Source organism: Sinocyclocheilus anshuiensis, unplaced genomic scaffold, assembly GCF_001515605.1.
Source record: "Sinocyclocheilus anshuiensis isolate Anshui unplaced genomic scaffold, SAMN03320099.WGS_v1.1 scaffold1085, whole genome shotgun sequence".
In the NCBI taxonomy this organism is placed as follows: domain Eukaryota; kingdom Metazoa; phylum Chordata; class Actinopteri; order Cypriniformes; family Cyprinidae; genus Sinocyclocheilus; species Sinocyclocheilus anshuiensis.
In genome coordinates, this window is record NW_015557129.1 from 368,354 (window position 1) to 378,197 (window position 9,844).

The 9,844-nt window shown below is 36.6% G+C and overlaps 1 protein-coding gene, 1 long non-coding RNA gene and 1 pseudogene across 2 annotated transcripts in view; 1 reads left to right on the forward strand and 2 right to left on the reverse strand.

The window, feature by feature from the left end:
• Nucleotides 1–1,905, forward strand: part of LOC107677929 (lysyl oxidase homolog 4-like) — a 24,139-nt gene extending 22,234 nt beyond the window's left edge. The window contains 2 exon segments of the mRNA XM_016473004.1: nt 89–204; nt 1,745–1,905. Coding sequence (XP_016328490.1) covers nt 89–204; nt 1,745–1,905 — 277 coding nt within the window.
• A 963-nt stretch (nt 1,906–2,868) lies between these two features.
• LOC107677933 (uncharacterized) lies at nt 2,869–4,955 on the reverse strand. Its single transcript, XR_001632898.1, has 3 exons — nt 4,944–4,955; nt 3,863–4,049; nt 2,869–3,354 (listed from the first exon to the last, which is right to left on the reverse strand). It is a non-coding gene; the product is annotated as an uncharacterized LOC107677933 (long non-coding RNA).
• A 387-nt stretch (nt 4,956–5,342) lies between these two features.
• The window catches only part of LOC107677931 (atlastin-2-like), an 8,214-nt pseudogene continuing 3,712 nt past the window's right edge, over nt 5,343–9,844 (reverse strand).

A 9,844-nucleotide genomic window follows, 5' to 3' on the forward strand; every position in this document is an offset into this window, starting at 1 on the left:
GTGTGAGTGTGAGTGTGAGTGTGAGTGTGTGTGTGAGTGTGTGTGATCAGAGGCCAGGATTGTGTCACATGCTCCTCCTCTCTTACAGGCACTACCACAGCATCGAGGTGTTCACACACTATGACCTCCTGACCCTGAACGGCACAAAGGTCGCGGAGGGTCACAAGGCCAGCTTCTGTCTGGAGGACACGTACTGCCCTGAAGGTGAAGCTCTAACGCTGCGATCTGTACTCACAGATAACCAGTGTTCACTAGCACACAAACTGCAGCGCTGTAAACCTCTCAAAGCATGGTGAACTCGCGGTCAAACACAGGGCTTCTCAATCAGGGCCTAAACTCAGACAAAACAGATTCAAATCAACAGCTGTTTTTGTCTCTGAAGTCCGGATATTTCAGGAAGACTTGTTTTAAAAGTGACTTATAGACTTGGAAAATTGTTAATTATTATGGGTGTTAAAAAAAAAAAAGACTAAAGAATGTAATGTATCTGGCCAAAAACATAATTAAGTTAAAGTTAAAGTACTGAGTGTAGAAGTCACCTCTCAAAATTAATTGTGATTAATCAGCATATTGTGTATTTAATTTGATTACAAATTAATTAATTGACAGCCATTATTAATCTATATAATATTTATTTACTGTAATATAATGGCAGTAGCATTAATCCATTCTCTGGTAAGAACATTTACAAAGAATTTAATTGTTTTTGAAATTAGAGAACAAAAAACTATTAAATTTTTTTTTATTAAATGTTGAAAACGTTTGGTTTTTTAATCAAATATTTATAACATTAAAAAAAATTAATAGTGGCCATCAAAATCTGAATCTTTAGATTAATTCTGAGTAAATATGATTTGAAGTGGACAGTTTCCACTGACTAATGGATCTGATGCTGATAACTTCAGCTCGGTTAAAGCTTTATACATATTTCTACGTTTTCTCTTTATGGATTTTCTGAATTGTACTTTTACTCTCAGAACCATCTTGTTGTTCAGAGTAAAATAACGCCAAAAACTGTTCGGATAATAATGAGCTGATCGTCAAACATCACAACACTTTTTGGGCTCTTCAAAAACTTTTTATATTTTTTCAAATACTTTTTTTTTTTTTCGATTTTTTTTTCAGAATATTTTTCTTTATTTTTCCCAAAAACGTTTTTTTTTCAAATTTTTTTTCAAATACTTTTTTTCATATTTTTGTATTTTTTTCAAATACGTTTTTTTTTTTTCTTTTTTGATTTTTCAGAATTGTATTTATTAATTTTTTTCCAAAAATGCTTCTTTTTTCAAAATCTTTTTTTAAAGACTTTTTAAATATTTTTGTATTTTTTCAAAGACTTAAAAAAAAATCAGACTTTTGTCTTTTTTTAATTTTTTTTTTGACTTGTATTTTTTCAAAGACATTTTCCTTTTTTAATTTTTTTTTTCCAAAAACATTTTTCTTTTTTTCAGACTTTTTTCCATTTTTTTCCAAAAACTTTTTTTGAAAGATTTTTTTTTTAAATACTTTTTCTCTTAAAAAACGTTTCCCTCTTCAAAAACCTTTCTTTTTTCAAAAACTATTTTCTGCATAATAATTGGATAATAACGAGCTGATCGTCAGAACAAAAATGTCAGGAGTAATTTTACACTGGAGTGAAATAATACTACAGTACAGTGATCATGTGAAACTCTTGGTATTGATCTGAACGCTGATGAAAGTGAGAGAGTAATGATGTCATGCGGCTCCGTCTCCACGGTAACAGGCCTGAGCAAACGCTACAGCTGCTATAACATGGGTGATCAGGGCATCAGTGTGGGCTGCTGGGATACGTACCGCCACGACATCGACTGCCAGTGGGTGGACATCACCGACGTGCGGCCCGGAGACTACATCTTCGTTTCTGTACGGCTGCCACGCCGGTGAGACTCACCTAATCTAACTCTAACCCTAACCCTAAACTAAAACTAACCCTAACCAGCTCAGCTTCAGTCGTCTGAAACCTCAGATCATCATCAGACCCGCTGCAGATCCCCAGAACACTGAGAGTTACACCACACTCTAAAAAGACTGTTGATTTCTGCTTCAAACCTACACTGCACAAAACACACAAATTAAGAAAGAAATAGAAACAGTAGTAACTACATGAGAATTTTAAAAACGTTTAGTGCTTTAGATGCCTGCCATTTGTTCTAAATATATCATACAAATAAATAATGCGTAAAATTAAAGTAACAAAAATATTTGTTAAGCTGTAAATAAAATATTATTGGAATATGTTTTACGAGACTTTATTTCTAGGGGACCTGTAATATTACAGAAACATGAAAATACATGAATAAATACATTTTTTAAAATTTAAAACGTTTAGTACATTTGACACCTGTCATAAAATGTTTACTAAATGTTTAATAAAAATTAATCATGCTTAAAATTTAAATATTTGTTTTATTTCATTCACAAATAAATCAAAGATTATTGTAATACTTTTTAAAAGAAAATACTATTTTAGTGTTTCTTCTTAAAAATGTCATGTTTAATTCAAAGTTACGCACGCTTTCTTTGTGAAACTTAAAACACTGCACATTTTCTAACTTCTATTTTAGTTTATTTATTAGTATTCTCATTTATTAGCTATTTATTTTATATTTTTGCACTGGATTACTGAAATGTAGTTTAGTTTTTATGTGAAGTGTAAGAATGCTTACTAGAAATTTCTAAGTGAAATTCTTACGAAGTAATTTTTTTTTACTTTTTTTTTTTTTGTTACAATAAATAAAGTAATTAAGAATAAATTTCAAATAAAAAAGATCGTTGTTTGAAGCTGTAAATAAAACTCCAAAGATTATTGGAAAACACTACTTTGGTTTTTATACTTAATCTCACGTTTAATTAAAAGTTGTTTTCTGTGTTTCAGGCGACGCTTACAGTGCGGAGGCAGAGGACCTGTTTGAACACCAGCGTCAGATCTCAAACAACTTCCTGTGAAGCGCTGCAGGACTGACGCCGTTTCTCTGATCGCCGCGTCACAGCTCTCGATGGGCGGAGTCTGCGTGTGGGGGCGGGGTTAGTGTGATGATTGACAGGCGGGTGTTTACACTACAGTTCGGCCAGTATTGATGAAGCAGAAGATCAGAAGAACTTCCTGCCGTTATAATGAAGGGATTTCATCTTGATGAGGCTCATATACCTATTCATTCATCTTCATCAGCCCTGTGAGATTCTTAGGAAAACATTTAAAAAACCACTAATTTACAACATTGATTTGAAGTAAACGTTCTTTCCCCAGTGTCATGCTTCCAGCTTCTTGTGCTCGTCATTCTCATATTCTATTTCTCACAATGTTGTTGTTTTTTAAGTGTGGTTTAGTTTGGTCTGTTGGAGAGAAAACATGTTTATTCCCCGTTTTTTATTTTAAAATCTCTCTGTAGGTCAGCGGTTCTCAAGCAGGGTGACTTAAAAGTACTTCAATTACTTTTTAAATATATTTGTAACATTTTCTTTAAATGATATTAAAATTAAATTAAAAAGCAGATTATTTTTTTGAAAAATTAAAATAATCTAACTCAAAATGCTAAAAATTACTTTAAAATATGTTCTATCTCTAAAAATTAAAGAAATTATGTAAATTAAAATGCTTAAAAAACTTTTTTTTCCAAATATTCCCCCCCCCTTCATTAATTCTTTTATTGAAGAAAGTTTTTGAAATTTTTTGAATCACAAAATGAATTATAGTTAATTAAATATATTGATACCCCAATTTCTGTTAATGAAAATGTTGAAAACAAGCTGCTTTGTCGTAACTATTGTTGAACATTGGGTTTGAAGGACTTTTTACTCTGAAAGCTTGAGATCCGCGTCTGTAGATGATTTAAAGCCTTACAGCCTTCGTTTCTGATGTGTATTTCGCTGGCCACTGGTGCTGATTTTAGTGGCTCATTTAGTCTTGAATATTATTATGCGTTATTATAATTATTCCTGGCTCGAACGGAGCAGCAGAATCTGTGTTATAAAGGTTTCTTCACGGTTGTATCGGCATGCACGGGTTTGTCGGACCTCAGTTTTTCTCTCTGTGAAGAGAAACAGTTTTACAGATTGTGCTTCAATACTTGAAAAATAAACGTCTCGTGTCAAACAGAAGAAATCTGATATTCCATACTGTATGAACCCAGAGATTCATGAGAATAAAGAACTCAGCTGACAACTATTATACTTTACATAAACTCACATAAAACCATTCATACGCATAGAAATGTCATAATTCTTGTCACCAGTGTCAATATCAGAAACTAGTACTAGCCTAAAAAACAAAACTCTGAAGTAAAGGTTAAATAAGAATCAGAGCAGAACAAAAAACAGGAAATGCTACATATATTGTATAAAGTAATCAAATGTATAAAAACACTGCATATTCTTCAGTGTAAATTAAATCTACATTTCTTCTTATTAAAGTTAGAAGAGTGATTGAGTCAAGAGCAGTGAGAGATTTTCTCTCTTGTTGTTTGATTAACATGAAGGACAGAATATTAGACTGCTGTCACTTTAAGAGCTACCCGCGTCCAGTATACTGTTACACGTGTTTTCGTTCTCAGCGGTTTGTGTTCATTTAAGACCGAAATTACTGTGTTTACGAGGATACTTGCACACACATATACAAGTGTGTATTTAACCGTTTAAGGCCTATAAAGCGGCAAAAATAACTTCGTGCACAAAATAACTCTTTTTCAGCTCTTTCGCTGCTGATTGCATTTCAAATGGCTTAAAATCACTTGTTAAACAGCAATGCTTAAAAGCGTGTGCAAACGATACGTTTTCATGACCACATAGCACAGCAACGTCACGTGAGCGTGTAACCACGACAACAACAGTCGAAAGTCTCTACCGGTTAACCGTATATCGCCTGCCCCTACTAACACATCCAAAACATGATCCATTTCTGAAAGAGATTTAGAAGTAAAGCACACTGACTGACTGATGATCATGATGACTCTGAAAGTGAATCGCTTCATTCGGAATGAATCTTTAAAACACTCAAGACACAGTCATCAGATGATTCCCCTGAACAGACAAATAAACAATCCACACGTGAACGTACAGTGATTCACTTTAATCAAATAGCAAAAATAAATTAAAGAAACATAAATGGAAAATGAATGAAACATTCCGGAATGAGGAAGCTCAAGGCAGAAGACATGAAGACGGTATAAAACTAAACGTGTGTGTGTGTGTGTGTGTGAGTGATTGTGTGTGTGTTGCGCGAGTGTGTGTGTGTGTTGCACAAGTATGTTTGTGTATGTGGGTGGGTGTGCACAAGTGTGTGTGTGTGTGTGCGAGTGATTGTGTGTGTGTTGCGCGAGTGTGTGTGTGTGTTGCACAAGTATGTTTGTGTATGTGGGTGGGTGTGCACAAGTGTGTGTGTGTGTGAGAGAGAGTGTGTGTTGCACGAGTATGTTTGTGTATGATGGTGGGTGTGCACAAGTGTGTGTGTGTGTGTGTTTCTCTCCAATATAGACACGAATCACAGCATCATTCCCGCTGATGAACATGAATCCATGTTTTCTCTGCTCCAAAGGCAGCGTGAGTCACACATGTTTATCTCACGCATCATGCCCTACAGTGAGCAGTTTAAAAACCTTCGTCTGTACAGGAAACACAGTCTGGATGGATGGAATAATGAAGCACAGGAAGTTCGTCTGTACAGCAGACACTGAAATCATTGGTACAGTTCAGCGTTCTCAACTAGGTCCTGTAGTGGATCGTGATCCGCTCAGAATCATGTGACGCGTCCGGAGGAGGACAGAGACGTCAGCGAGTCCGAAAGCTTCTCCATGAACACAGATGAGACGGACAGAAGAGATGACATGAGAAAGAGGACACCTGGTGAAACTCCCAGAATCCTCGGCGGTGATGGAGCGTCCTGAACGTGAGATTCTCGGGCTAGTTCCTCTTCTTGACGTTGTTGTTTGAGGACAGTCTCTGTCGCGGCGTCGGCATCACGGCACTCAGCGTCACTTTGCTCCGCGCGACCTCGAACAGTTTGGAAAAGACCTGAAACCAGAGACGCATGTTAGTAACACACACACACACACACACACACACGTGTGATGGAGGTGAAGAGGTCAGAGGTCACTCTCACCTTCCGTGGCGTCCTCTGTGTGAGCATGGAGTGAGAAGAGAGCGAGACGTTACAGACACAGAACAAGAGTTTCAGAGCTTAACTTCAGCACTGAATGAGCAGCACAATCTTCAGGATCAATGAAAGATCAAATCTACAATATAAAGGTTTATTACTCGAGCTGAGAAGCGTCTAAATCATCATCATCGAGGTGGTCTGATTCTGGGGAACCTACATGATGGCCAATTACAAATTTATACTGTTCGGCTCAAAATAAATAAATGGGGGATAAAAAATGTTTTATATATATATATAAAATTAATAAAAGAAACAATAATTGTGAGAACATTTAAAAACATTCAGTGTTTTTAACACCTACCTTAGAAAGTACAAAAAAAAAAAAAAGTTCAACATAATAAATAAATAGTTGAAATATAAATAAAATCATTTTTAAAAAAATAATAAAATCTACAATATAATAGAAATAGATAGTTAAAAACATTCAGTGCTTATGACACCTGCCTTGGGAAGTTTACCTGGGGGAAAAAGGGTTCAAAATAAATTCATAAACTTAAAATATCCATATAAAAAAAACAAATACATCATAATAAACAATAATAACAGTGTGAAAATGTCAAAATATTTAATATTTTTGACACCTGCCTTAGAAGGTTAACTGGGGGGGCCTTAAAAATAAAAATATAAACAAAACAAAACAAAACCTGAAAAAGTATAATAAAAGAAAAAAAGAAAAGAAAATAAAAATAAATACTTTAATAAAAATAAAATATACAATAAAATAGAACCAATAATAACATTAAGTTCCTTTGACAGCTGTCTTAGAAAAAGATACAAATAAAAAATAGATATAAATATACACAAAACAATGAATGGACAAATAAATAAATACAACAGAAACAATAACTGTAAAAATGTAATGATGTTTAGTGCTTTTGGCATTTGCCTTAAAGTTTACTCAGGAAAACAAATGTTTAAAATAAATACATTAAAAAACCTAAGAAAATATATAACATTATATAAACAATAATAACCTTTTAAAGGTGACATATCATGAAAATCTGACTTTTCCAGGTTGTAAGTGCTATAATCAGGTCCTGGTGCATCTACCAACCAAGGAAACGTGAACAAGATTAACCCAGTAACTTTGTTTTGATAAGCCTTTTTCTGCAAGTGTCTGAGAAAACCAGCGCGTCCGATTTTGCTCCCTTGGTGACGTGGCAAAGGGATCTCATTATAATATCACCGCCCCTTAATATGCTAATTTACACCCACGGCGCCGTTATTGTGTTTTCGCAAGCGACAACGGTGTAGCAGCTCTAATGCCATGATGAAAGATTGAGCAGAACAAGCTAACTGTTCTGTGTTTGGCTGCACAGACGAGCACAGAACACTGTTTAGAGTCCCAGCCTCAGAGGAGACGACAGAGCAGTGCATTTATTGATTTATTTACTGTATATTGCTGCTGCCACACAGATCTAAAATAAACGTGATTTATTTCCCAGCTGTTTACCTTCACAGACATAACCCACTGTTTTTGTAACTCGTGTGTGTTTTTAAGGTAAACTTGTGTGTGAATGAGAACTTAGTTTAGTACTCACATGCTGTGACAGCCGCTTTCTGTGCGTGTGCTTCGGATGTGTGCGCTCAGAAAACCCTATATCAGAAGTTTAAACTAATATGGTTTAAAACGCATGATTTCAGCGCAATAAACATGATAATCAGAACCATAACAGATGTTTTTAGCAGGTCCGAGCTCTAATGGCGCAGCTCTATTCTGGAAAAGGGGGCGGGGAGCAGCAGCTCATTTGCATTTAAAGAGACAAGCCCGAAAAACAGCGTGTTTCTGCTTCCACTCAAAATAGGAATTTTCAAAATGATATAACAACTGATCTGTGGAGTATCACAGACACAATCTGGGGACACCAGAGACTTATATTACATATTGTAAAAAGGGGCATAATATGTCTCCTTTAAAACCTTTAGTGTTTTTGACCACTGCCATACTAACTCTACGTTATGACCTTTCTGAATGTCATGATTAAGTCAATGTTTTTAATACAGCTGGATGGGAGACAGAAGTGAGGAAGACGAGAAACTGCAGAATAAGAGTCCTGTTGTGCTGCACTACAGACAAACAGGAAGGAAGCAGCTCTTGTGCTGACGATGTGATACGCACCTGCTCCCACAGGGTTTCTGCCAGCCGGTCGATGAAGCAGCCCAGCTCTCTGAACTCCCCGGAGTATCGGACATAGACCCAGACGCAGAGCGAGAGCAGCGCCAGGCCCATCAGCAGGTTACACAGCGCCGCCGCAGGGCTCAGACCCACGAAGCCCGTCACCACCGACGCCACGTACATGACGAACATCACGGCGAACAGCGTGGCCGGCGTGCGCGCCGCGAAGAAAATATTCTTCCCGTCGTTGTGTTTGAGGAAGCTGGCGTAGGCCTCGTCAATCTCCTGCTCCAGCTGCTCCTGATAGCGGAGGCAGAACTCCTCGCCGCCCATCTTCTTCACGCCGCGGAACTGACGCACACAGCTCTGCTTCAGCTCCTCGTGACTGCGCTCCAGATCCGCCGGGGTCATGCAACGTTTCAACACGCGTGTGTTTTGGAAAGCTTTTGGGTTGGGGTCAATTTTTTTGCACATTTTAATTAAGACTTTTGTTCTATAATTTAAGATTATTTTATGGCCTCACACTGGATCAAAGTGAATTTCAGGACCGGTGGGCATCCTGCTTCATAACATCTAAAGATATCAATGAGATGGAAATATTAACAAAAGTTTCAATAACAACGTCTATAATAATGAAAGATTTCATGGAGCTCATGACTACATGAATGATGCATGTAGGACCCTAAAAATATATTTTTTTCACAAATTCCATGTTTTCCGTTTTAATTTTCCTACATTTTAAACAAAATTTTAACTAAACTGTAATAACTCAAAAAATAAATTGAATTCATCAACAATAACTAATTTTGTGTTTGTTAAAATGTTTGTGGATTTTCTGGATTATGTTTCATGATTTAGTACAAAAATCAGTGGTAATCTAATGGATGCATGAAACTTCGAAAAATGAAAATGTAACAATTTCTTAGATTTTTTTGGCAAACAAAGTGCTGAGGCTTACGGTTTAAATTACAACATGGACTAAAAATTGTGAGATCGTGTGAGATATTCTTTAAAAATAAAGTTTCAATAAAGTGTATTATTACGACTCTAAGAAGTACATTCTGTTGCACAAGTCATAACTTCAAGTTAAACTGCACGTAACCGAAGCATGTGAGAGACCTTCTAATGGGCCAAACTGATGCTTTCTATGAGACGTGACGATCACGTCTGTACCTGTAACATGGACTTGGGATGCGGCAGGTCTTCACCCTGATAGATCTTCATGTAGGCCTGCGACAGAGAAACACACGGTCAATCCCAGCAGGCATCTGAACGATGGAGACGCAGTGGAGAGGTGTGTCTTACTCTGAAATACTGCAGCAGATCTCGACACGTGACTTTAGAGCCGCTGATCTCCTTATAAGCAGACAAGCAGACAGACAGACATAAGCAGACAGACAGATACACAGACAGATACACAGACAGACAGACAGATAAGCAGACAGACAGACAGATAGATAGACAAACAGACAGACAGGCAGACAGACAGACAGAAAGACAAACAGACAGACAGACAGATAGACAGACAGACAGATAGACAGACAGACAGACAGACA